General features: G+C 51.8%; 1 protein-coding gene and 1 long non-coding RNA gene across 3 annotated transcripts in view; one reads left to right on the top strand and one right to left on the bottom strand.

Moving 5' to 3' along the window:
- The window catches only part of LOC106026862 (uncharacterized), a 13,655-nt gene extending 6,160 nt beyond the window's left edge, over nt 1–7,495 (top strand). The window contains exons 1-5 of one of the 2 annotated variants that reach the window (XR_001200450.2): nt 1,508–1,791; nt 2,329–2,481; nt 3,244–4,081; nt 4,861–4,955; nt 5,606–7,495. This is a non-coding gene — a long non-coding RNA (uncharacterized LOC106026862). Of the gene's footprint in view, nt 1–1,507; nt 1,792–2,328; nt 2,482–3,243; nt 4,082–4,860; nt 4,956–5,605 lie in introns of those variants that run through there. The other variant, XR_002790273.2, reaches the window with a different exon arrangement.
- Nucleotides 4,364–25,909, bottom strand: LOC100727290 (myosin-3). Its single transcript, XM_003466221.4, has 40 exons — nt 25,194–25,909; nt 24,338–24,549; nt 22,587–22,730; nt 22,042–22,198; nt 21,547–21,574; nt 21,100–21,208; nt 20,396–20,488; nt 19,675–19,738; nt 19,495–19,593; nt 18,522–18,625; nt 18,306–18,444; nt 17,796–17,914; nt 17,569–17,718; nt 16,432–16,602; nt 16,040–16,346; nt 15,857–15,927; nt 14,966–15,053; nt 14,765–14,882; nt 14,260–14,383; nt 14,042–14,178; nt 13,702–13,957; nt 13,294–13,536; nt 13,027–13,203; nt 12,797–12,942; nt 12,628–12,718; nt 11,302–11,691; nt 10,971–11,097; nt 9,872–9,990; nt 9,524–9,720; nt 8,970–9,153; nt 8,128–8,293; nt 7,709–7,833; nt 6,910–7,218; nt 6,573–6,776; nt 6,371–6,496; nt 5,713–5,883; nt 5,522–5,626; nt 5,271–5,366; nt 5,031–5,168; nt 4,364–4,507 (listed from the first exon to the last, which is right to left on the bottom strand). The coding sequence occupies exons 2-40, from the start codon at nt 24,539–24,541 to the stop codon at nt 4,481–4,483; spliced, it is 5,823 nt and encodes a 1,940-aa protein (XP_003466269.1). The 5' UTR covers nt 24,542–24,549; nt 25,194–25,909; the 3' UTR covers nt 4,364–4,480.

Raw genomic sequence — 25,909 nt, 5'->3', positions numbered from 1 at the left:
GAATATGAGAAACAGAAAGGGGGGGGGTATGTTTCCAGCTGGAGATAATTAATTGAAAGACTGACTTTTATCTAGATGCCGAGATGCCCTCAAAATAAATGCCCATGTGTTAATGGCCTGTTCTTTGAGTCATAACACCTGTTGCCCTTGAGATAGAGACCCCAGGCCCAAAATAGGCACAGCTGCTGCAGTACGCTCATCTTGCCCAGCCCCTAAGCTAGGCCATATTTGGAAATGTATGTCCCTCCTCCCATCCTACCACCCTCCCCACCCGGAGCCTCACGGATCCGAGCCTTCACCCCAAGGGCCACCTTTCAGAAACTTGATCTTCAAGTGGGCTTCTAAGCCTGTGTGAATATCGAAACAGCAAGGTCTTTGCTGTTGTTTCAGAAAGCGAAGAAAATCAGGGTCACGGCTAGGATTGTTCTCAGACTCATGAGGAACTACTTCTGGGTTATCATTCTGTTATTATTCTCCCTTTGTTACTGATGTTGGGGGCAAACAGTTGGCACGAGGAAGGATCCTTTCTTCACAGGTGACAGATTCCTCCACTTGACTTTTCATTCGTGGAATTCCAAGTGAATCCTGAGCTCCTCTTGTGCACAAAGCATTGCTAAAACCGTCGACTCTCCTGTGGTCTTTCATCTCCTGTCACCTTCCTCTACTGCCTACAACCCGTGTGGGTTAGTTTTATTATTATTTTATTTTTATTACCTGGGTTCTTTTATTCCCTTTTCTGCCCTTGAGGCTAGAAGGCCACACAGGGGAGCCCCACGTAATGATGGTGCTGTTTTATCTGAGATGCCTCTTCTCTCACAAGCTGGTGCTAGGTCCTCTCCTAACCCTTCCCTGGCTGCTGAAAGAGAGTCATAGGAGCAGACCCATGCATCTACAGGAGCGGGGGCTTCGTGCTCCTCACCCTCATTAAAAGCGGCAGCATGTTAGATACTGCCATCCTAGGCTCCCGGCTCCTGAGGGCCGGCAGCTGGAGACACAAGAACCTGCGGAATGTCTCGGCATAGCGGGGGTAACCAGATCACCACTCGGTTCTAACAAGGAGCCTCAGAGGCTCTGAACTTCAGCTGTTTTTAGCAGTGGGATTACTGGGGGGAGTGCAGATAGAGCTCCATGTTCTGGGTGGCTGACAGGTTCTAAAGCACTCTTGCTTATTAAAACACTCAGCTGTCACCCTGACCCAGCGTGGAGGGATGAGGCGCTGCCCGCACCATCTGGTGGCAGCTCACTTTCCTCCCTAGGGACATGTTACTCCTATTAGAAACTGTGTCTTCCCTGTCCTTAAGCAGGGGCCACCTGCCAATCATAAACCAAGATCTCATCCCTTCCAAATAAAGGAGTTTGCCATCCTTGCTGGCAACCCTTTGCAGCTGACAGACCTTTGGTAATCCTGGGCTTGAGTATGCATTCCTTATGTATTAAAAAAAAATTACAACAGGTATTAAAACATAGAAATCCACTTCTGGAAGAATTGAGGCTCAATAGGGAATTCAGAAAGCCAGAGGATGATAGGGAAAAAAATTCTATACTTCAATACCAGAAAAATAATTCTTTTAGCAAGGTGAAGCTACTTATTTAAAAATAAGAAACATAATGGGAAACGGCCCTTCAGACTTGGAGAGATGGGATCCAGCTCAAAGGCGTATGCTGGAAGAGGAGAGGAGGGTCACCCTTTGGAGCTCAGGTGCATAAGATCCAGTGGACCTCAGAGTGAGCTCAAGGACAGGCGCATTTCTACTGAAAGACTGACTGGCCTTGCTGAGGGGGACGCACGGGGTGAGTGAGCTGATGGGCAAGAGGAGGGTGAGCATAGTGGAATGTCTGGGGAACTAATAGAAACAGTAATCAGAAAGAAACAAAGGACACTTGGTGTCTTAGTAGCCCTTTTAAAACACACCCACGCTCCGTGCTCCCTGGAGACATCTCTTGTCTCTGTGTAGTCATCTGCCTAGGTAGACAGTGCTCTGTAAAAAGTCTTGGGCTCCAAAGAGAATCCCAGCTCTGCCATTGTGACCTTGAGCAAGTTACTCTGTGTTTTGGTTTCTTCTGAGTCCATAAATAAGCAGTTGTAATCGGGCAATCTCCTCATCTCTGGATCTTTATAGCGATGACATGAGGGAGCCCATGCTGGATAAGAGGTCAGTAAATAGTGGCTGGTTTCATCCTCCTCCTCCCCATTGCCAGACAAGCCCTCCTCTGGCAGGCGTGGGTCTCCTGGCATCTCCTTATTTGGAGGAGATTCCTGCTCTCACCTTCTGTCTTGAACAGCAAGACTTCTGTTCTCTGTAATCACCAGTGTCTTTCGCTTTACAGAGTAAAATTCATCACAGCACTCACTCTGAGAAACTGCATTTTTCTCATTTATGCCTTTCACGGAATCAGAGCCTAACAGAATGAGGTGATCAGAAGTAGCTTCCAGAACCAGACTCCCTTTGCTGCCTTTAGGTCAAATGTCATGATTTGCTGGTGAGTGGACACATGAGTTACCACAGTCTCGGAAATGCTCAGGTTCAAGGCTCTGTCATGCATAAAACACATCAGAAGCAGAAGCTTCTTTGTAACAAATCTGAGTCTTAAATTCTACAGAACAGGCTGACTATGAAGCTGGCCGTTCCTTCTACACCTGTAGATATTGTGTGTGCTTTTAAAGATCAGCACTATTTCAGACCGTGAATTCACACTGTCACATAATACCTTAAAGAATGAACAAGAATCCATCGTCACCACCAAACTTCATGAACTGGAGTGCCCATGTGTGTGTGTGTGTATCCGTGTTTTAACACTTCTTTGTACAAATCAACCTCTATATGAGTCAGATCTAATACAAAACCAGTCATACAGTGTAACTGGTGGGCAGGCCCATTAAGGCTCTTTAATCTGTGGGTTCTCGCTTCCTGTTTTTCTATACTTTTCTGTTTGCAATTCATTTGCTGGAAAAACTAGATCACCTGTGCACTGTTTCCTACATCCTGGGTGTCACAGGTTGTACCGTATGTCTTTGCCCAAGTTGCTTACAGGTTGATGGCAGTCACATCTGGAGGGCTGATGGGACCCCGGGGAGTCTGTTGGGCAAGAATTCTTTGCAGGCAATGGTGGGCTCGTCTGTCACGAGGCACATCATGTCTGGCTGCCTATCTCTTTGTGACTCGAGCTGCCATAATTCATTAAGGGTTCCTACTTCATAGCAAGCTGGCGCTATCCCAGTCTCTCTTCTTCTTTACCTAACAGCTGGAAATCTCTGCAGTGAGACACTTCGTTTATTTCCTCTGTTGCCTGATTTCGGCAGAAGGGATCCATGGATCAGACCTGATCTCTTTGCTCTGATTTCCTCTCAGCAAGTCCTGACCAGAAGAACAGGCCTCTTTTTTTTTTTTTTGTCATAGTGTTGTCATGAAATATAGAAAGCAGCTCCAGCAGCTGGAGCTGTACTTCTTGTCCAGCATGCAGAAGGTCCTGGATTTGATCCTCAAGACTACAGAGCTAATTAACTAATTAAAATAAAGTTGCATGTGAAAACAAGTCAAAACGACTGGAAATCGCACAGGCCAAATCTGACATCAACTTAGGCACCTTCCTCTTACGATGGTGCGTTCTGGGAGATGTTAGACTTGGTGTGGAGACTGTTGGCCACTCGCCACACAATCATAGCCTAATCCAGAAATAAATAAAGGATTTGGCAATGCTTCCTGATAACTTGAATTACAACGAGTAACCAGTGAGCCCATGTTAGAAGACGCCATTCCCAACAGCAGCTGAATGATCACTCGGACCTCCGCTTCTGTTTGTCCTCTTAGGTAAATACAGATTCATCCTGACAAGGGATGTGCTTTTGGCTGTGCAGCTCTGAAAGAGCACAGATCAAGACAAGGTAACAGGACCCCGTGGCAGACCCAGACCAGGTCCGGAAGGGACCTGACGCTACTTTAAACAGTGCTAGCAGAGGGCAAATACCCAGCAAATATTTCCCGCATTCCTCACCTATTTTCCTGCTGGAACTTAGAGGAGATGGGACTCATCCCTTGCTTAATGACTACCCAACTTGACACTGGATTTTCTTGAACATGGCGTAAGTATTTCCTTCAAATATTAAGACATGATTCTTGAAAATCTGCCCCCCACACACACGCACACGTTTGGCATAGTTAATAGTAATAGTTAACCCAGAAATATTTTTTCTCTTTCTTCTACTATGAAGTTTAAACCAAAGTCATCTCTCCCTCCCACATACATACAACGATTCATCAAGCCATCTGCTTACTGAGATTCCAACATGGAGCATAAAGCTCGCCAAACAAAAAATCCTTTCTTTATGGGTAGACGAAAACAAATACACGGAAGCGTCCCCAAATTGCAAACAAGGCCAATTTTATTGCATGTGAAGAGTCGCGTGGGAATTACGTATAGTGGTCAGCCGCCGTGAGGATATACATTGTGCATACCTCCGGCCTGCTGCGGGAGGGCTCGCTCACTCCTCGCTCTCGTGGACCACCATCTGGAAGGAAATGGGCGCTTCGAATCAAGTCAGGGGGCAGACACATTTCCTCCTCCCCTTGACTGGCAGTATCGGGGGCTGCTTGTCTGAAGTGGGACACGGGATGTTTTTGCACCTTTGGAGAACGTGTGACGGCATACACTGAGTCACAACATAACCTAAGAAACCCGCGGCCCGAGAGCCGGCTCCACGTACTGCGCCGCGGGCCTCTCGCATGAGCGCAGCTGCTGCAGGCGCGCGCAGCGCCTCTGAGGTGCTCCTGCAGCGGCACGATCTGACCAGCAGAGGGCGCCTACATAGAACCCCGCGGTTCCAACGTTTATTCTTTACGTGAACTTTTCTGTGACCTGCAGACCTGGCTTCCTCTGCCTTGGAGGGGTTGCGCTCAGCTAAACAGCTTTAAACGAATCACTTCCCTTCCTGAGCCCAAGATTCCCTGGCTGTAAAGGTAAGATTCCCTGTGGTTCTTTCCAGCTTAGAAGCCTCTGCAGCTGCGGTGGGTTCTTCCCGGGCAAGGACTCACCCTGCTGGAGGTGAAGTCTCGGGTCTTGGCGCGGAGCTTGTTGACTTGCGACTCCGCGATGTCGGCACGTTCCTCAGCTTCCTCCAGCTCGTGCTGAGCCTTCCGGAATTTGGTGAGGTGAACGTTGGCTTGTTCATCCTAAAACCAAAGAGGCCGGCAGGTAAGCTCAGCAGGCCCTTTCCGAAAGCCCCGCGGGGAAACTGAGGCCGCCGCTCCAGCACCGCCGTGCACCCGACTCACAGCCTCCTCGGCCTGCCTCTTGTAGGACTTGACCTTCACTTGCAGTTTATCCACCAGATCCTGCAACCTCAGCACGTTCTTCCTATCCTCTTCACTCTAAAGAGGAAAAATGAAGACGATTCCAGAGAAGAGCAGAAGTGCACGGTCCGGCCAGTTTTCCTGGCGTCCGCGTTCTGCCTGCGTTTGGGTGGAGACCCCAGGGGTGGGGGGCACCGGCAGGGAACAGGCTGCGGGGCTCTCTGTGCGCCCACCTGGTACGTCAGCTCCTTGACTCTCCGCTCGTACTTCCGCAGGCCCTTCACAGACTCTGTGTTTTTCTTCTGCTCCCCTTCCAGCTCAAACTCCAGCTCTCGGATCTGGGGGAGACGGTGGAGACATCAGCCCGCGGCCGGGGCCTGAGCCGGACAGGCTGGAAGCTCAGCCCTGGTCTCCCCCGCAGTACCCTGGTCTCCAGCTTCTGGATCTGCTTCTTGCCGCCCTTCAGCGCCAGCTGCTCGGCCTCGTCCAGCCGGTGCTGCAGGTCCTTGACCGTCTGCTCCAGGTTCTTCTTCATGCGCTCCAGGTGGGCGCTGGTGTCCTGCTCCTTCTTCAGCTCCTCGGCCATCATGGCGGCCTGGGGAGCAGAAAACACCAGCAGAAATGCAGACCAGCTCAAAGGCCTTCGGGCATGGAAACTTGGGGGGGCCAAGGACCAGAGACCAGGCTAAAGAAAAACTAATAATGGGTGAGGCAGGAGTGAGCATATCACCACCCTGGAACAGGACAGGAGCTACAGCCAGGGCATAAAGTAATGAACAAAAGGGACCCGCAAGGGCCGGATGGGGACACTGCTTGGCTTTCCTGAAACCCCTCCGAGGGTCTTCCCCACTGTCACCTACATACATGGTATTTTCAAAAGACTCTGAGACTTGGGAAGGCTGACTTGGTACACAGTCCATCTGAGAGATGCTGGGGACAGTTTTGAAGCAGAATATACGCCAGGGGTATCCTGGCGGAGAATCTGCCCGTCTGGTGGGACTGTCTGGGGTAGGAGAGAGGCGGGGCATCGTGAAACCCTGTTGGGAAGGCCGCGCAGTGAAGCAGCCAGACAAAGGCCTTACGTCTGTGATGGCCTTCTTGGCCTTCTCTTCTGCATTCCTTGCGTCTCTGCTGGCATCTTCCACCTCACTCTGGAGCTGCGTGAGGTCTGTCTCCAGCTTCTTCTTGGTGTGGATGAGGCTGGTGTTCTGGGCGAGAGGAGCTATGTCATGCCGGTGTGCTCAGGTGGACCCTGGCCCACCTTGCCCGGCCAGCCTCCCTCACCTGGGTATGCAGCAGCTGCACTCTCTCATTGGAATCCAGGAGCTCTTGTTCTGCCAGCTTCCGGGCCCGCTCCGTCTGCTCCAGGGTGGCCTGCAGCTCTTCCACCTCGGCCTGCAGCAGGTTGGCTCTGCGCTCCACGATCGCCAGCTGCTCCTTCAGGTCCTCCTGGCCGCGGAGAGCGTCGTCCAGGTGCAGCTGGGTGTCCTGGCCAGAGGAAATAAGAAGACAACATCTGCAGTGCAGGTTTTAGGATCAGAAGCCTCATCACAGCTCAGAGCAGCTAAGGACGGCAGATTCCCCCAACCCCGCCCTCACCCCACCGCGGGAGCAGCCGCACCTTCAGCTGTCCCTGGACACTCCGGAGGTGCTTGAGAGTCTCTGCAGCCTGGCGGTTGGCGTGGCTCAGCTGGATCTCGATCTCATTCAGGTCGCCTTCCATCTTCTTCTTGACGCGAATGGCTTCGTTCCTGCTCCGCACTTCCGCGTCCAGGGCGCTCTGCATGGTCTCCGCCGTCCTCTGGTAGTTCCTCTTCAGCTGCTCGATCTCCTCATCCTTCTCAGCAATCTTCCTGTCGATTTCTGATTTCACCTGGGTCAACTCCAGCTGGATGCGGAGGATCTTGGCTTCTTCATGCTCCAGGGCAGCCTTGAAAGAACAAGAACAAAGCTCATGGCCTCCGAGCCGGTGCAGCCCACCCTTGGGGTGACAGAGTGCCCCTGGGTAGGCCTCAGCGGACTCTGCAACACTCAAATCTACCATCTTTAAACATCTGAATTGCTCTTCGTACTGAGCTATAAGTGCTTTCACTGAGCATTCATTTTGATTATATGATCAAATAATATGTAAATTATTCTGGGTTTTGGGATAGGAGTGCAAAGCACTTTACAGATATTTAAACTCAAATAAAATTTTATCAAATCCCATTTTTAGACCTATTTTAATGACTTAATCCAGTATAGTCAAGATAACGCGAAGATCTTAGGCTCATTCAGTCTCATCCTTATCGTGTCTAGTGGGCAGGTGTTAGACTTCGGTTTTACAGAGTCCAAAATGCAGCTGCCAAACGGGGCCAGCTGGTCCCCTGGGCCCGTCACTGCCTCTGTCCCTGCTGCTGTGCCCCAGCTTCCAGGCTCACCTCTGCTTCTTCCAGAGCCAGCTGGATGTCGGCCTTCTCCAGCTCCATCTGCTTTCTTGACTTCTCCAACTCGTGGATGGTTTTACCATTTTCAGCAATTTGCTCAGTGAGATCTGCTATCTCCTCTGCAAGGTAATAAGTTTCGATTGCACTCGGATGTCCCTGCTCGGGTGCCCAGACATAGAAAGCACGGACTCAATGCTTTTAGACTGGGTTACTGTAATTCGAAAGGCCTCCTGTTTCTTAGAGCTAGGCATTGTGGATAGAGATTCTGTAAGAACACACTGGAAGGTGCGCGCTCTGAGGCGCATCCACAGAGACGGTGTAGGGTCTGAAAACCGAGTGGCCCCCCTCCGGCTCACTCGCTTTGGAGTGTGAAGGGAGAATGATGCGGACCGTTCTACACTGCAGGGGCTTACGCTCCAAGTTCTTGTTTTCCCGTTTGACAGTTTCAAGCTGATCTAAGGCTTCCTCGTAGGCATTTTTCAGTTTGAAGAGCTCAGTGCTCAAGCAGCGGGACTCCTTCAGAGACGCCTCCAGCTCTGCCTGGCTCTCCTCGCACTTGGTCCTCCACTCGGCCAGCACCTGCGTTGCCAGAACGGGAAGGGGTTCTGCGCATGAGCTCGCCTCCTGCAGGCTTCTGTGTAACGTTAGCTTTAGGAGGAGCACCCCCAGACTGGGTGTTATCTTTTCTCAGGCTCCTTGTTTTTGATTACGGGGTAACCCTGATTGCATTCTGTAAATGTACCCACCATAACCAATCAGGAACAATCACCATCCCCCCATACTTTTGCCATCTCCAAAAGTAGGTGAATCCTTTGGAAAGGAATTAGCTAGGCACAAGTGTCCTTTTTGTAATACGAAATTCCATACTTCAGTGTTTCATTAGAATATTGGTTTCCGTCAACCTTATCTGCCATCCCGGGAGAGAGGGGTTTTCACGAAACCTCCCACTGAGACCTAATTTGAGTGTCACATGTCAGCCACCCAGACACATTAACCACAGGTGGGAAGGAAAAGGATTTGGACCTGAATGGCCGTGGGGAAATTGATGTTGCCACCCCCAGTGTGTGACAGTGACTTCCGCCCCATCCCATTTCCATTTTGTTCCACAGATGAAGAAACCACATCCTAGGGAATCTCAGGAACTTCCCCAAGGTGACCCGGCTGGGGAACAGTCAGGTGTGTGACCCACTCTCCTTCCTCCACGGCACTAGAGCTCCCCACGTGCTAGCCGTCGGCCACGTAGCTAATCTCGCACCTTGTCAAAGTTCCTCTGCTTCTTGTCCAGAGCATTCGCCAAAGAGTTGGCTCTTTCGACGTCGACCATCAGGTCCTCCACCTCCCCCTGCAGTCTCTGCTTCGTCTTCTCCAAGGAAGCACACTTAGCATTCACCGCCTCAACCTGCTCCTCAGAGTCTTGCAGGCGCTGAGCAAGTTTTTTCCTTAAATGTGAAAGCGAAGCAGATGTAATTTTCTGTCTTCTTAAACCTTACTATTCATCAGTTACAATCACTGATCTATGCAGTTCAAACACCATGTGCTTTCATAAGCCCGTAGAGTTCCCCGTCTGCTAAGTCAGTCATCAATAGCCTGCTTTGTCTCTACCCAAGATCAAAGTTGCTTGTTTTAATAAAAAGTGCTAACACCGAGTTCCCCACATGTCTCAGTGCTGCCTTTAAAGACACATACGGTGGGGGAACATCTAGAAACGAGCGCCTCGCCTTCACCCTCGAGCAGGCCCGAGGCCAGTGTGCTCTGCCACAGGAGCACTCAGGGATTCCAGTCCTTACAAAGCCACCCAGAGCTGCATACTTGGCCTCCTCCAGCTCCTCCGTGCGCTGGATGGCGTCCGTCTCATACTTGGTCCTCCACTGGGCGACCTCACTGTTGGCCTTGGACAGCGCCCTCTGCAGCTCAGCCTTGGCTTCCTGCTCCTCCTCGTACTGCTCCCGCAGCAGGTCGCAGTCGTGGCGGGAGGACTGCAGGGCGTGCGCCAGGGCGTTCTTGGCCTGTGGAAGACAAGGAGACCCTAGTGGATTTAGTACTTGGATGCTTCGTAGGATCCAAGTATGCTATGATCATCTACTGAGTAAAGCTGCGGCGTTTTTGTTTGTTTTTGAAAATGAGATCAGGGAACCCTCTTTCAGAGGACGCACGCACCTTGCTCTCTTCCTCCAGCTGTCTCTTGAGCTCCTCTATCTGTTGGGTAAACGCTTGCTTGCTCCTAGAAAGCTGCGACACGATGCTTTCTTTTTCTTCCAGCTGGCGGCTCAGCTCGCCTATACCCAGAAGGAAACAGTTCATGCACTCACTTATCATTCACCAAGCTCCTGCTGAATGTTCGGCTCCGTGCTAATGTCGGGGGAAGAACAAGGATACCATGGCGTGCCCTCTTGAGGGAAAAGGACGTGTGCATGAAGAGGACACGGAATTACAGCCGGGCAGGATGGTGCTGGACTGGACACTACTGAAAACTGGAAGCCACTTCTGCGAGTAAAATGTGTCGGGAACAATTACACACTTAAACACCCCAGAGACGTCCAGAACCCCAGCACACCTCCCCGTGGCTGATGTTTCCAGCCATTTGCTGACTTGTTATTAAGGGAAATACTGTACTTGGGACTTATCTCTAGGAATTTGAAGTTTGACTGTGTGGGTAAATATGGTGAAGTTCAATTTTATATGCTTAACTAAAAGTCTGTGAAAAAGGAGCAGACGGGAGGACTTAGGGTTCTGGAAGTGAACCCCACGGTTACTGAAAAGCGGAAGTAACACTTTCTCCATCATGTCCATGGCTGCTGGACAAGGACTCATCTGCCATGAGGACACAGTGCTGGGCGGGGCCACATTTGCTAGATAAAAAGGCCCAAATAACGCTCCCTTACATTATTATGGAACAACCAAAAGCCTAACCACTAGGCCCATTTCTTTCCTTGTTCTCTACAATGCAGACTCATGCAGTAAGAATCAGAAAGGCCGCAGGTCTTGGTTTCTGGGCCTTTCTCTGCCAGTTGGTTCTGTCTGACACGAGGTAGGGTAACCGCAAGGCTTTGGCCGGGTGATGGTGATGCTCTGCGACTCTTCCCATCCTGCTTCTCTGCCTCTTGCTTTTACTGAACTCGGCGTTCTCTTCCTTTAGGACATCTCGGGTGGCCCCGTGGGCAGACTGTTTTGATTACCTCTCCCTGAAAGTGGGCCTTCCTAGAACTCCTGCCCCCTAGGCTTGGCAGCCGCCCCTCGGGATTCCTGCTGGGCTCACCAGCCTCCGTCTGAAGACGGGACTTCTGGGTGGTCAGCTCGCTCAGGCTCCTCTGAGTCTCCTCATTCTTGCCTCTGGCTTCGCTTAACTGGTCCTCCAGAGTCCGGCATATCTTTTCCAGATTGGCCTAAGGAGGAGGAAGAGGGAGAGAAGTGGATCCACTAGCCGCAGGCGTAAAGTGGGTGCTGCCTGCCCCGCCCAGGCACCTTGGATTTCCCTTCAACCCCAATCTCAATCTCCCTGGGGGAGGGGGGATATGTCACAGAACTTCCCCGGGCTGGGTCTGAACTTTGGGTTTTCCTGCCTCAGCCTCCCAGAGTGCGTGAGCCACCTTGGATTTGGACACGCTCTCCACGCTGCTGGACAGGTCATCGATCTCCAGCTTGAACTCGCTCTTTTCCTTCTCCAGCTTCTGCTTGACCCGCTGCAGGTTGTCGATCTGCTCCGCGAGCTCGGCCGCGCTGTCTGCGTGCTTCTTCCTCAGGGTGGCCACGGTGGCTTCGTGCTGCAGGGTCGCCTCCTCCAGGTCCCGGCGCAGCTTCAGGAACTCGGCTTCCCGCTTCTTGTTCAGCTCGATCTGCGTGGAGGTGACGCCGCCCGCCTCCTCCAGCCGCTCGCTCAGCTCCTCCAGCTCCCGGGCATAGTCGCTGCGCTGTTTCTCCGTCTTGGCGCGGGTCGCCCTCTCGGCCTCGATCTCCTCCTCCAGCTCCTCGATGCGAGCCTGTGGGGAGCAGATTTTCAGCCCGGGCCGCTCTGCAGCCACTCACAGGCTCCCTGCTCACAACAGCTAAGATTCGGGATCAACCCGCGCGCCTGTCCGCAGGAGAATGGGCAACACCAAGGCCGTGCAGGCACGCAGGGGAATATTCTGCAGCTGTAAGAATGAATCGTCCTTTGCAGCAAAACAGGTCAAACTGGAGGACCTTATGCTAAAATGAAATAAACCTGACTCAAAGGACAATACAACAGCTCTCCTATGCGGAAGTTGGAGATGGGGGAGGATCAACCTGAATTTTTAGGATAGTGATCACTGGAGGTAAACAGAGGGTGGATTCCATGAGGTGCCTGAGTTGAAATATCACCCTGACCTCCCACTGATGTGTAACTTAGTACATGAATAACAACAATAATAAAAGGACAGATTCATTTCCATGTACATCAGACAAACCAATTTACAGACTTTCCTCAAGAGGTAAAAATGTCACTTTTTAAATTCACTTTTTAAATTTTAGTATTGAGGACTGAATCCAGGGCCTCATGCAGGCCTCTACCACTGAATTTCTGAGCTACACCCCGCTCCTCTGGATCTTGAGACAGTCTCATTAAGTTGCTGTGACAAACCTCTAACCCGAGATCCTCCTGCCTCAGCCTCACGAGGCATGTCCTACTGAGTTCTGCTCTGCTCAAATTTCCTTTCATGAATTTTTCCTGCAACCACATGTTCTTTAGCCCTGCAGTAACCAACCTAGCATATTTCCTATTCTCCTGGATGTTGGCCTAAATGCTTAAATTGCAAATTGTCCTGTAAGTTCTGAGAGTCATGTTCACTGCCAGTGAGCCTGGCAGCAGGCGTGCTGCACGGGTTTGCTTACTTGCCCTAGAAGGCTTCCCGCGGGCAGTGCCCAGCTCACCTTGGGTGACTACGGAGGCCTCCTACCTGCAGCTCTTTGATTTTCTTCTGGAACTGGAGCCCCAGAGTCTGTTCATCTTCCACTTTGCTTTGGAGCTGACTGTATTCAAAATCCTTCCTGTGGGGGGAATGCAGAACGCATGAGGCCAAATCCCTAAGTCACCCACAGGACAGACCCGACGGCTTCAGTGCGTACTTCTTGAGCCTTTCATCTAGCTGCTGCTTATCGTTTTCAAGATCCAGGATGGACTCCTGGGCAAGCTTCAAGTCGCCCTCCAGCTTCCTTTTGTTCCTCTCCAGGTCTACGCGGAGCTTCTTTTCCTGTTCCAGGGAGCTTTCCAGCTGCAAAAGTCAGCAGCGCCCTCTGAGAACAGATGCTCTGGGAGAGAGCCCGGAGGACCGAGGTCTCCCGGCAGCATCACTTACATCATCCACTTGCTGTTCCAGTTTGCTCTTGGTTTTGCTCAGAGAATTGACTTTGTCTTCTTCAGCCTGCAGGTCATCCAGGGTCTGCTGGTGAGCCTCCTGCAGGGCCTTCTTCTCCCTGGTTAACTTCGCAATGGTTTCATCCAGCCCGGCTAGCTCCTCAGTGAGGTTTTTCACCTGAAAAGAAGCCACAGACAATTATTAAGAAGAAACGAAGTTTGCTTTGCCATCAGGGTGCCAAGCATGAAAGAGTCCCAAGAAGAGCACCTTGTTCTCCGTGGCGTGCTTCTCCTTCTCCACCTTGGCCAGCGTCAGCTCCAGGTCATCTATGTCTTTCTTCAGCTCTGAGCACTCGTCCTCCAGCTTCCTCTTCTTGGCCGTCAGCTCCGCGTTGATCTCCTCCTCGTCCTCCGCTCTCTCGGTTACCTCCTTGATCTTGGCCTCAAGCTGGAACTTGGCTTTGATCAGCTGATCACATCTTTCCTCAGCGTCCAGCAAGTTTTCACTTTCCTGAAAAAGAAAAAAGAATCATAATTCCTTTAAGGAGACGAGGTTTGTCACAGTCCAGTATTTTGTTCTTTAGCATCCCAGCTGAAAATCAGAATGCCCCACCAATAACCCAGCCTTCCTAATAAACAATCAAGTCACGGAGGTAAAAGGTCCCTGAATGCTCACAGCTTGTACTTGCAGCTGCAGGTCATTCTTTTCTTGGACCAGAGTCACCAGTTTTTCCTCCAGCTCCTTCCTCTTTGCCTCCGACTTGGCGAGCTCCTCTTTGGTTTTCTGGAACTCTGCTTTCATGGTGGCCATCTCCTTCTCAGTCTCCGCACTCTTGAGCAGGGGCTTGATCTTGAAGAAGAGTTTCATCCAGGGCCAGTGCTTCACGTTCATGAAGGAACGGATGTTGTACTGGATGCAGAAGATGGACTCCCTGAAAAAAACAACATTGCTTATTCCTAAGAGAGACCCCCCATTTCCCCAAGGGGCACACGATTGAGCAAAGACCCTGCTTGACCTCCTCTGCACCATCTTCTGGAACTCCACACGCATGAGAAACCCTCTGCATACAGCTTGGGTCCGCGTGATCAGTTTGGCCAGGCGGTCATCACGCATCTCTTCCAAGGTTCCCAGTAAGCCAGCCTTGAAGAACACCTTAGAGAGGGGAGAGGAGACACAGTGATTCCACCAGAGAAGTCCTGCTAGGAGAACCGAGAGGCCAGATTCACGCATTACCTTGGTGTGTCCGAATTTGTACTGAGTGTGGTCAATATCTATGGATGCTAAGAGTTTTTCACAAGCTTTCTTGCTGTCGATGAACTGTCCCTCTGGGATCGCGCTGGCATTTAGCACCCGGTATCTGCCATTGTAGACACAGAAATAATCACAGGCTGTCTACAAAGACACAGAGCTTGAAGGCCAGTGAGTTCAGGTCCTTCCCCCTCTAGGTAAGAAGGCCGGGTTTCCAAGAGGCAAAGAAGCCTGCACGTATCCACACTTCTAGGTCACATCTTGGACTCTAGGCCTGGGAATCGGGCCAGGACTTTTGCATAACAGATATATTCCAGAGAAAAACATGGAAGAGACAAGTATATATGCCTCGACCAAGTGGTAGATTATTTTACATGGAGGCCTAAAGGTGGTTTTTTGAAGCCTTTTCAAGCCAGTATTTCTCCCCCTCACATGCCAGTTTTTGCACACTTTGTGAAGAAGACTCGGGACCCTCTGATCATGCACGCACCTTTGTTTAAAATCCCCATAGAGGATCCTGTTGGGGAAGCCTTTCCTGCAGATGCGGATGCCCTCTAGGACACCGTTGCACCGCAGCTGGTGCAGGACGAGGCTGTGTTCCATGGCCCCTGAGGACAGTCGCAAGACATGTCAGCCTCCCGAGGAACCACCCTGAACCTGAGCGCTCCCGAGAGAGATGGAGGTGTCTCACCTGGAGTTTTGGTTTCGTTGGGAATTATACACCGCACAAAGTGAGGGTGGGTAGTTCTTAAATTTGACATCAGTTTGTTCAGGTTTTCCTAAAAATAAAGACTCAATTTGACGGGCTGCTGTACGCTTTTAGAGACAGAGATATGCCGTAATGAACATACGTGCTTTAAACTTCTGACGATAGGGAAATCCCTTAACCCTCCTTTAATAGACCAAGGGCTGCAAGCTTAAGCAAGCCACTGTGTGTTCCTGAAAATCTGGAATTTGAAATGCTCCAAAGTCTGAAACCTTTTGAGATCCAACGTGACATCATAAGTAGAAAATTCGCACCTGGCCTTATGTGCTGGGTCACAGGCGGGACAGAGGCACCCTAACTAATACCTTCAGGCTACCTGTATGAGGGACCCACGAGCTGTACATGGATTTGTGCTTAGGCCTGGATCCCCACCCCAAGGAATCTCATTTTGTATAGGAGATACTTCCCTAAAATCTGAAACACTTCTGGTCCCGAGCATTTTACATAAGAAATACCCGACCCATCAAAGAGCGTGAGGATCCTCCTGCCTCAGCCTCTGAAGCACAAGCACACTCAGCTAAGCCAAGCGTTCAGGGTTCTTTTTAGCTCTTCAGTTTTTTAGGGTGCTTTTTGTGTTTTGTGTGTGATGTGTTTTTTTGTTATTGTTGTCTGTTTGTTTGCTTTTTCTGAAGCAGGGTCTCACTATGTAATTCGGGCTGGCCTTGAATCATGGGAATCCTCCCGCCTCAGCCTCTTGAATGCTGGGATTATTAGGCATGTACCACCATGCCCCCTGCATATAGGCCAAGTTTAGATCTGCGCTGTTCATGTTTATTTGACTTGCGTAGCAAACAAACACGCTTATGTTTTTCTTACCCTGAAGAGTGCAGAGACAGTTTGAAAAGAAGAACCTTTCTTCTTGGCAACCTTCTTCTTTCCACTGTCAACTGAAACAAAAGGCAAATGCTTCGGCAGAGCTCCAGGGTCTGCAGCTGCCTGGGGACAGTGCGGGGAAGGCCACCGGAAGACAAGCTGCCCCGCCCACATCTGGAGTCTTACTGTCTGCTGTGGCGAAGGTGGCATAGAGGTGTGCCAGGAGCCTGTTGGAGGACTTCTGGTACAGGCCCACGACGGTCTCATTCAGGGGGTCCTTGTTCTTCTCCAGCCAGCCTGAGACACTGTAGTCCACGGTGCCAGCGTAGTGCACCAGGGAGAAGTGGGCCTCAGCTCGGCCTTTGACCACCTTGGGCTTCTGGAAGTTGGCAGACTTGCCCAGGTGCTGGTCGTACAGCTTGTTCTTGAAGGAGGTGTCTGTGGCCTTGGGGAACATGCACTCCTCCTCCAGGATGGAGAAGATGCCCATCGGCTGGATTTAAGGCAAGGCAAAGCATCTGTGTGAGTGCAAACAGCAGAGGGCATGGGAAGAGGTGCTGAGGGCAGCACTAGGTTACCTTCTCAATGAGCTCGATGCAGGCGGCCAGGTCCATGCCGAAGTCAATGAAGGTCCACTCGATGCCCTCCTTCTTGTACTCCTCCTGCTCCAGCACGAACATGTGGTGGTTGAAAAACTGTTGCAGCTTTTCGTTGGTGAAGTTGATGCACAGCTGCTCCAGGCTGTTATACTGGGACACCAGAGTTGGGGTGGAAAGTTAGATTTCTTCCAGCAGCAGAAGCCAGCAGCAGGCTTCTTCCTGGCCTCAGCCCCTCCCCAGCTCCCAGAGGCTTTCGTGTTCTTCTAGGCCTGGCTCTGACCACCCCTCTCCAGGGAGTCTTCTCCAAACTTCCAGCCAGCAGACGCTCTTCCCTCTCCCGAGTCCCCACAGTCTGGGCACCGCTCTGCGTGCTGTTGTGTAGCTACACTTCTGCAAGCCATGCGGACTTCTAGCTTGCCTCAACCTTCTTCTGCTTTCACCTGCAGGCCTGGCACCTGACAGACACTGAATATGCACTCTGATGCCTGGCATTTGCTTTTAACCCAGAAGCAGAAAAGTACATCATTTTTTTCTTTGTCTTTTTGAGACAGGGTCTCACTATGTAGTGCAAGCTGGCCTTGAGCTCACTTTGTAGTCCATGTTGGCCTCAAACTCAGGGCAATTCTCCTGCCTAGACCCCCAAAGGCTGGGGTTACAGGCATGCGCTACCACACCTGGTCAATTATATAACACAACTGATTTAGTAGCAAATTCTCAGTTCCTTCCTGGCCCTCCCTAAACCAGTAGTAACTTTCTTCTATACTGGGGATTGAACTGAAGGCTACTGCCCCAGTCATTTTTTGCTTTGAGACGAGATCTAAGTCAATAGGTTGCCCAGGCTCTGTTCAAACTTGTGCTCCTTCTGCCTCAGCTCCCCAGCCTGCAGGGATTACAGGTGTGTGCCACCACGCCCAGCTCAGGCTTCTTCCTACATTCGATGGCGTCCTGTGTCTTCACCTCCCCAACAATGCAACCCCGACACGGTCCTCCCACCGCCTTCTCTTTCTGCTTCCTCTTCTACAAGGTGAACACCGTGATGTTTTCCCTGCAGGATTAGGGAAATCAAGTTCCTTATCCCAAGGTATAGAAAAGCATAAATATAAATTTAACATAAACCTCAAAGATTTCGAAGCCTGCAATGTCCAAAACCCCGATGAAGTGTTGTCTTGGGAGCTTGGTGTCCAGTTGCTGGTTGATGCGAGTGACCATCCACAGGAACAGCTTCTCATACACTGATTTGGAGAGGGCGTTCACGGCATGGTGGACCTGTGAGCAGTCAGCTCATGAGCTGGAAGACGGTGACTGGCGGGGTCCAGGCTCCTCCCGGCCTCAGGGCACCTTACCTGATCCACAGTTTGGCCCTTGGTGACATACTCGTTCCCAACCTTCACTCTCGGGAAGCACAAGGCCTTCAGGAGGTCTGAGGAGTTCAGCCCCATCAGGTAGGCAGTTTTGTCCGCCACTGGTGAGACAAGAATGCTGGTGTCCAGCAGGGCCAGAGGACACCTGTGACCATCAGAGCTTGGCAGAGTATGTCTGGGTAGGGTCCAGGCTGTGTATCGTTACACTGCTTATCCATGGCCAAAGGATGCTGTACCACTCAGATAAGATGGTAGATTTTCTGAAAAGGCAGACTGGACTCCTAGACAGCCCTGGTCATTTCTTACTGTTGGACCACTCTGGGGATTCAGAAAAGTTGGTGGTAATGTTGCCTATTGGCATCTGAGCCCCAGAATAGGATCACTGACCTCTCCAAATGGAAGACCAATGAATCCCTTTCAAAGGAGCCACCAAATGCCCTCGAGCGAATGACCTCCCAGCTCTGGCACGGGCTCCCTGTGGCGACCTTGTACCTTCTGTGCCGTCCGGCTCTGCCTGCTCCTCCCGTTGCTTCTGTTTGAACTTCATGTTCCCATAGTGCATCACGGCCCCCGTCAGCTTGTAAAGCCCAGATTTCTCCTCAGGGGTGAAGCCCAGGATGTCAATGGCGCTCTGGCATGGAAGGAATAGGCCATCAATCAGCTCCCCGGCAATGGAAGTGGCCCACCCTGTCTGAGGGTCCCACTTACATCTGTGGCCAACAGCTCCTCGGCATCATCTATGCTGGCCACCAGGATCTCACCCTGGCTGATGAATGGGTAGTCATAAGGGTTGGTTGTAATCAGCAGCAGCTCTGAAATGAAGAATGGTTTGAGGGCTTCACACAAGGAAAACATCTCCATTGTGGATGTGGGCTCCTGCACCCCGTGGAGTGGGACTTCAACCGCCAGAGTCAAGATGGAGGTTAGAGAAGGAAGTCTCTAGACACCTCTGCCATATTCAGGCCTTGACTGAGAATAAAGCAGTGAAGGTTTGCAGTCTCCCTGCCATTAAGATTAAGAACCCTGGAGAGAGAATTTCAATTTTCTGGCTTTGCACAGAAACGGTTCCTGTGAGTGTAGGTTGGGAAAGTTAATAGGAAAAACTGGTTGAGTATGGCTCGAGAGTCCACAGCAGGGTGTATGGGTGTGTGCGCATGCATTTGTGTGTGTGCACACCTGCCTGTGTGGGTGTGTGTGCATGTACGCGTGTGTGCACATGCGTGCGCACAGGATATGACAGTTGTTCGGTATAATTATAGCCTTTTCTAAAATCTGGTGAAAACTGTAGCCTGTTTCCAAGCTGGAGACCAGAAGGCTGCTGCCAAGACTGCACGCAGAGGGCCAGAACGAGGGGCTCTAGGACCCTCCCCAGCAGCTTTGTTAGCTGACTTTGCCAGTACCCACTTGAGAGGCCCGTTTCTGTGCTAGTACACAAGGGGGCGCCCAAGGACAAGCAAACGATTGGTTGTCCTGAAGGTTTTTATGAACCAGCACTGAAAACAGCAGTGGTTTGATTGGATTTTTCACATTAACATGTCACTGCCCAAATAGCCACCCCCAAGTCTCACGCAAACTTTCTTTGCTGGCTGTGGGATCACCTACAAACAGGACAACCCTCCTTGATCCACACTGCAGAGAGCCACCCCCGGAGGCTTCCCCACCCCACCAGGTGCTTTCTCACCTATGAGCTCAGGCTTCTTGTTGGAAAGAATCTGGTAGAAGATGTGGTAGCTTCTCTCAGCCTTCAGCTGAAAGGTGACCCTTGATTTTTCCAGCAGATCTGCAGCACAAACACAGATCTGGCTTCCAGCCTGCTCCCCACTCCTCGGGACCCTCAGCGGATCCCAGGAGATCTACTCACAAGTTTCGATGTCCGCGGAGGCCAGCTTCCCAGTGGTGCCGAAGTGGATGCGGATGAACTTGCCCTGCACCCGGGGAGATGGGAGATCAGACCCTGCCTCAGCTCGGTAACTCCCCCGGGTGTGTGACTAGGAGGCTCTGTCTGCGGTCTGTACTCAAGCCTTCCTCCCTCTCTGCCGTCTCCTCCCTCCATTTGGCATGCCTTCTTTCCTGTCCTTCTAAGTCTATGTGCCTTCTTTTCCTCGTGTGTCCAGTCAACAAAGCAACTGGACTGAGTTTTTCAATGTGTGCATCAAACCACGTCCCTTCCCTTCTTACGGAACCCTTCAGCTCTGTTTATTCGAGCAGTAATCCAGGCTGTTTCTCATGGTCTGCGTCCTCTTCTGCCCCCTCACCATAGGAGCCTCTTTGGGTCCCTCAGCGTACCCGACCTTGTCCATTCCAGGGCTTGAGCCCTTGTCCCTCCTCCTGTCTGCCTTGCCGCCTGACTCTGGCTCTCTGGGGCTCTCGGCTCACAGCCCAGCTCTGCAGAGGGCTCACCTGCCATCCCTATGTAACGTGCCCCTGGCCCCGGGGAGCTGGTCACACACCCTGTTTACTAAACTGCATGTGACTCTGTCTTGTTTTCCCCCTTGTCTCTCCCATTGGTCTTTGACTCCCAGGACCACTGCGTCACCTGTCTCCCGGGCCCCAGAGGAATCCCAAAGGAGACTCAGACTCACGAAGCGGGAGGAGTTGTCGTTCCGCACGGTCTTGGCGTTGCCGAAGGCCTCCAGCAGGGGGTTGGCGCTGATGATTTGATCCTCCAGAGTCCCCTGGTGCAGGGAATGGAGGGAGGAAGAAATAACTTTTTTAAAGCCCAGAATGACAGTAAAACCTGCACACCGGCTCTGCCACTCTTGCTTGCCCTGCTGCCTGGCATCTCTGGCGAGCCCTGTCCTTCCTTCCCTTCCTGACTTCCCAATTTGAGGACCACCCAACCCGGCGCCTGTCCTCCTCGGGACACTTCTGCATTCTGTCCTGGCCGGCAGCATTTAGGCCTCTTGACGGAATGTCCCTTTAACACCTCGGCTCCTCGTTTCTCCGGTCTGCATCCCTCTCACACTGTTGTGATACATCTGTGTGAAGAGGCAGGTGAAGAGGTCCTCTCCCATCGCTGTTTGTGAGTCCGCCATAATAGATGAAGGTCTCTGGCCTGCACCCACTGACCGTCTTAGCTGTGCCTTACAGCCTTACCTCCTAAGGAACCTCAGGAGCTCATGCTGTGGGATCTAACATGCACAGAGTTTCCAAGGTGACCAGCTGTCCTTCCAGACGACACGCCCTAGCCTGCTGTCTCTTCCCAGCCCAAAGCACCTTTGGCCCCCTTGCTCTACAGTGAGCACAGAGGTCAGGAGCAGAAAACAGCACGCCGTGCCCTCCACACCTTCATTTTGGCATCCTTCTTCTTGGCGAGGTCCCCAGTAGCCGCAATTGTTGCGAAGTACTGGATGACACGTTTGGTGTTCACCGTCTTCCCTGCCCCGGATTCTCCACTATTTCGGGATGAAGGAAAGACAGGGGAAGAGAAATGGGTCCTGTTAGTGTAACCAAGCTCCCCAAGGTATCACCCAGTACCTGGACTTGGCCAGAACCGTGCCTGGCACAAGTACAAGGCACCGCTTGGGGAGGCAGAGCCTGGGCAGGGTGGCACAGCCACCGTGGAGCTGGCCCAGGATGAATGGCTCTGGTTTTCGGAGGCCTGCATGGGCACCTTCCTGCCCAGCCCAAGCCTGTCTCTGCACTTTGCTTCCCACATGTCCTCATGAACAGGACACAGCAAGTGGCGCCTGTGGCCATGGCTGTGAGGCCACGCTGTGCCCGGGGTACTTACGTGATCAGAATGGACTGGTTTTCACGGTCTGTTAAAGAAAGAAACAAGAAAGTGCTGATGGCCACCTAAAAAGCACTCCGCCGTTCTCCTCTGTCTTTCCAACAGTCAGACTTAGGAAAAGAAATTGTACAATTCCTTTTCCCCCTGATTTTTGTTGTTCAGGCCTAGGTGGGAGTTTGAGGGGCCTCACTCAGAACAGGACTCAAAGACGTAAAGGTCCCAAGTAAAACCCGTGGCCTCGAATCACCTGAGTTGAACCATATCAAAGTGCCAGCCACTTTTCCCCAAAATATGTCCTTTTGTGCACTTTCAACAATACATACCTCACCCTGGCCTGCAAGGTCACAGTGCTCTGGTTACTTGCTGCTTTGGGCATCTTTTCCCTGCCCCTCCTTACAGTGTGTACCCCGGAGGCAGACAAGGACCACAGGACAGTGCCCCTGAGCCCATACGGTGCTGGCTGTGCCACACCGCACGGCCTCCTCGGCAGCGTACCGGTCAGCATGAACTGGTAGGCGTTGTCCGAGATGGAGAAGATGTGGGGCGGGGCCTCCTGGCGCTTCTTGCCTCGGTAGCCGTCCACCACCTCGGGGTTGTACACCGGCAGCCACTTGTAGGGGTTGACGGTGACACAGAAGAGGCCCGAGTAGGTCTGGGAGGGGACAAAATGATAAGGGGATGTATCTGTTTGTGTGTGTATTATACATTATATATGACCTTCGCCTTTACTGTTACGATCCTTTCTGATAAACCTGTACAGAAGCAGAGATACAATTTCTACTTATAGATGAGGCTACTGGTGATGCTGACCCCAACCCTGGCTCGCTCATCCTCCTCCTCAGCTCCCTTGTCTAACCCCTCTTCCTCCTACTCCTTCATTTCTTGCTTTCCCATCTCTCTCCTCCTCTTCCTTTCCTTCTGACATTCCCACTCCTCTCTTTGTTCAACAGCCAAGCACAGATCTCTCAGAACCACGTAACCCCCAAAGCCCCCCGGCCCCTGCCCCACCCTGGGAGAGCCACGGCGGTGTCACCACTGACATAGATCATCCAGGACGTGTATCGGTCCTTGAGGTTGTACAGCACCGCGGGCTCATTCAGATGCGTTAGCATGGCCATGTCCTCGATCCTGTCAAACTTAGGGGGGTTCATGGCATACACATCCTCGGGTTTGACCACGAGCGTCTGAAAAGAGAATCACAGTGCTTGCCCACTGCTCTCTGCTTTGCAGGTGTCTGTCACCCACCAAGACACCCACGAAAGTGATCACTGGAGACACCGGACTGGCAGGGAGGGTGAGGCTGCAGGTGGCTTGGGTTGCTTCTGTAACTCAGGGCTTTTGTGGTTTTCACCTCAGTGGGCCTGGAGGGAGGGAACGAGACTAGAAATGAGATAAGAGGGTACATGGGGAGGACGGGGCCTGTGGCAGGGAACTGGAGCCAGCAGGAGCATTTTGGCTCCGGGGTGCTGGTTGCATCAAGACCCATCTCCGACAGCAGATGGGTTCTTCAACACCTGCTCAGAGAAACGGCACGTCCGTGGGCTGTCCTGAGCAGGGACAGAACAGCAGGAAGGAGGTGGCCCTGGACCCTTATCGAGCAGGCCAACATTTGGAGCTCTCTGAAAGAGCTGTCTACCTCCAGGCTCCATCTCTGCTCCATTAGCCCCCTCCTCGCGCATGCTCATGAGAGAATCCACTTATTGCACCCCTCCGTCCCCTCTCTGGAGACAGAGGATCACAGGAAGGGGAAGGGTGCTAAGGTGCCATGGGGCCGCTCAGCAGTCCTTACACTGGCAAGGGTTTGGCACCTCTCTCAACAGGCAAAGTCCTTTCCCCTTGTGCCCTCAGGCTTTCTAGGGCTGGAGGGCTGGAAGCACCTTGGCGGGGTGGGCCTTCTGTTCTCTGAGATCTCTGAAAATGGCCAGTTTTCCTGGTCTTCTCTCTGGTCAGTGTGATCAGGAAACTGCCTTTTCTTTGCCTGATCTGAAGGCAAAACTGCGCGTATCTCTTACACTGCTTAGATGACCACCCATCAGGTCTAGACTGTGCCATCCCTCCTGCATTCCAAGCCCGTTCCTGACTGCATTATCAGAAATACCACCTTTTTGGAGCTTCAGCACTTGGCAGTGGCACAGGGTAGGTGTCAATGCCCTGTCCCTTCACGCCCAACCCACTGACACCATTTCTTTTGCTTGTCTCTTGAATTTTTCTCTCTCTCTCCTTCCTCCCTCTCTTTCCTTTCTTTTATTTTTCTTAGAGCATGTCTAGATTCAGAAAGTACTGAAACCCCAAATTCCTCCCTCATCCCCACAATGGCTTGGGTCAAAATGCAGCAAGCTACTGTGTTCACGCCCTTCCTGATACAGTGAGACCCTGTTCCACACTGAGCTTTGGATCGACTGGGATCTCTGACATACCTTCCTTGGCCAGATGGCCACTGCTAGAATTAACAGGAACCCGAGAAAACTGAAGGACAGTGGTCTAAAACAATTCCCCTAGTACTGAACTCTCAGCTCTACACTGTTGAGATGCATGTTGCTGATTTCCTCCAACCCAGAGTGACATGAACATTGATAAAATCACCTAACAAGCTAATTGCTTTTAACACACATAATCGGGCTCCTTTCCACTCTGAAGCCTGAGATAAGTGCTCGCTTTGTTTCTTCCACTGACTACTGGGAAACCTCTTTGTAAGAGGCATTTCAGGACTGAGCCTCATCCCAGTGGCTCGATGCATATACAAAGCAACTATAAGAAGCCAGCTGGCTAGAGCAGCGGGCATGAACCTTACCCTGTTGTCCTCCGTCTCCACAGTGACTTTCCCGTCGTGGGTACTCTTAATTTTCCCCTTGGCATATTCTTCCTTTGAGTCCACCACAAAGCAGTAGGTTTTGGCATCAAAGGGCTGGTTCTGAGCCTCGATCCTCTCCTTTTCCGACTTTCGGAGGAAAGGAGCGGCTACCCCAAAGACCTCCATTTCAGTATCACTACTCATGGTGTCAGCTGGAAAGCAAACCCAAAGGTAAGCACAGTGGCCTCCTGGACCACGCCCCCGGCAGCTCCGGTCAGTCCCAGCATCTGCCTATCACCCCTGGGCTGCAGAAGGAGGGACCTCAGCAGCTAGGCTCCCCTTGTGCCCCCTGGAGTTCCACCCCAAGGCTTTCCTGCTGAGAAAATGAAATTGGCACGTATTTATTGAGTAGCTACTTCACCCTAAGGGCACAGAGCCTACTTAATCCCAGTGCCTCGGTTTTCCCATTTGATGAAGGGCCTTAGAAGTGAGCGACACTCTCTGGACCTCATTTTCCTCTTCTGAAAAACCCAGGTGCGGCAGAGGGAACATTTAAAAATACACACCATGAAGGCATTCTTCAAAGAAAGTGGCCTACATGGCAAAGAGCTAAGACAGTTTTGAAGCATTCTGAAGCCAGACTTTTGCGTCCTCCCATTGCTAGGAAGAGAAACAAGCCTGCCCCTGCAGCACCTGATGGGAATGAGCCCAAAGTGTGGCTGCGTCTCCCGACTCTGCACCTGAGCTTCCCCAGCTAAGCGCTCTGGCTCTTCAAGGCCACAGAGAGGAAGGAGCAACAAGTAACCTGGGCCTGCCCACGGACTCCCAGCCGCTAAGGCCGTGGCCTGATTCTCACCTGAGAGTCACACTGGCAGAAGGACAGCAGGAGCAGCAGCCGCCGTAGAGCTCTGGGACCTGCAATCACACACAGACACAGACTCGCGCACGCAGAGGCTGCAGGACAGCCAGGCGGCTGGCTCTGTTTGACTCAGCTCTTGATGTGAGTTAGCTAATGATGCAAAGGACCAGTTATTCAGCAAGAGCTTTGGTCCAAGCGTGAGCTGCAGGAGCAGTGGCCAGGACCCCCGGATAGGCCATTAATGTAGGAAGGGCTGTCCACCGTCTGTCTCCTCCAGGTCCACTCTGGCACCTTCTTTCCTCACCATGGACCTCTATTTAGAACTGGACAACAGAACAGAGATCTCAATGAAAACTCTGTTGGTACCAGACCACAACTGGACGTCTCGGTCATCTGCAAACAAGAAATCTCGGAGACACCTGTAAACCACAGCCAGTGTGAGGGACAAGCGGGGGAGACTTCGGGTCCCACTGGTCACCCAGAGAGGCAGAGGAGAATATCAGGCCATGGTAGACAGATGCAGAGCGAGCTTCCTCAGGACCTCGAAGAGCAGGGCAGAGAAGAATGGGAGGAGGAAACAGAGTCGGCAGGACTGTGGTTTGGGGGAGGTGCTGGCGGCAGAGGGTAGCTGGGCATTTGAGCCCAGGGAGACCTTGCTATATATCTAATTCTATGGGAACATCTCAGAAAGAGAAGTCGATTACCACCTTACC

The sequence above is a fragment of the Cavia porcellus genome, unplaced genomic scaffold (genome assembly GCF_034190915.1).
Source record: "Cavia porcellus strain 051 isolate PalLab524CR breed Dunkin Hartley unplaced genomic scaffold, mCavPor4.1 scaffold_32, whole genome shotgun sequence".
NCBI classification, from domain to species: Eukaryota; Metazoa; Chordata; class Mammalia; order Rodentia; family Caviidae; genus Cavia; species Cavia porcellus.
The sequence above is the reverse complement of the archived record's forward strand: the minus strand, read 5'-3'. Positions and strand labels throughout refer to the sequence as shown.

Coding starts and splice junctions, on each gene's coding strand:
- LOC100727290 (XM_003466221.4), bottom strand. CDS start 24,541: ATGAGTAGTGATACTGAAATGGAGGTCTTTGGGGTAGCCGCTCCTTTC. Junction 15,054..15,856: donor CTGTCTCTGCACTCTTCAGG/GTAAGAAAAACA, acceptor CTTTATTTTTAG/GAAAACCTGAACAAACTGAT. Junction 5,884..6,370: donor CCAAGAAGGCCATCACAGAC/GTAAGGCCTTTG, acceptor TCTGCTCCCCAG/GCCGCCATGATGGCCGAGGA.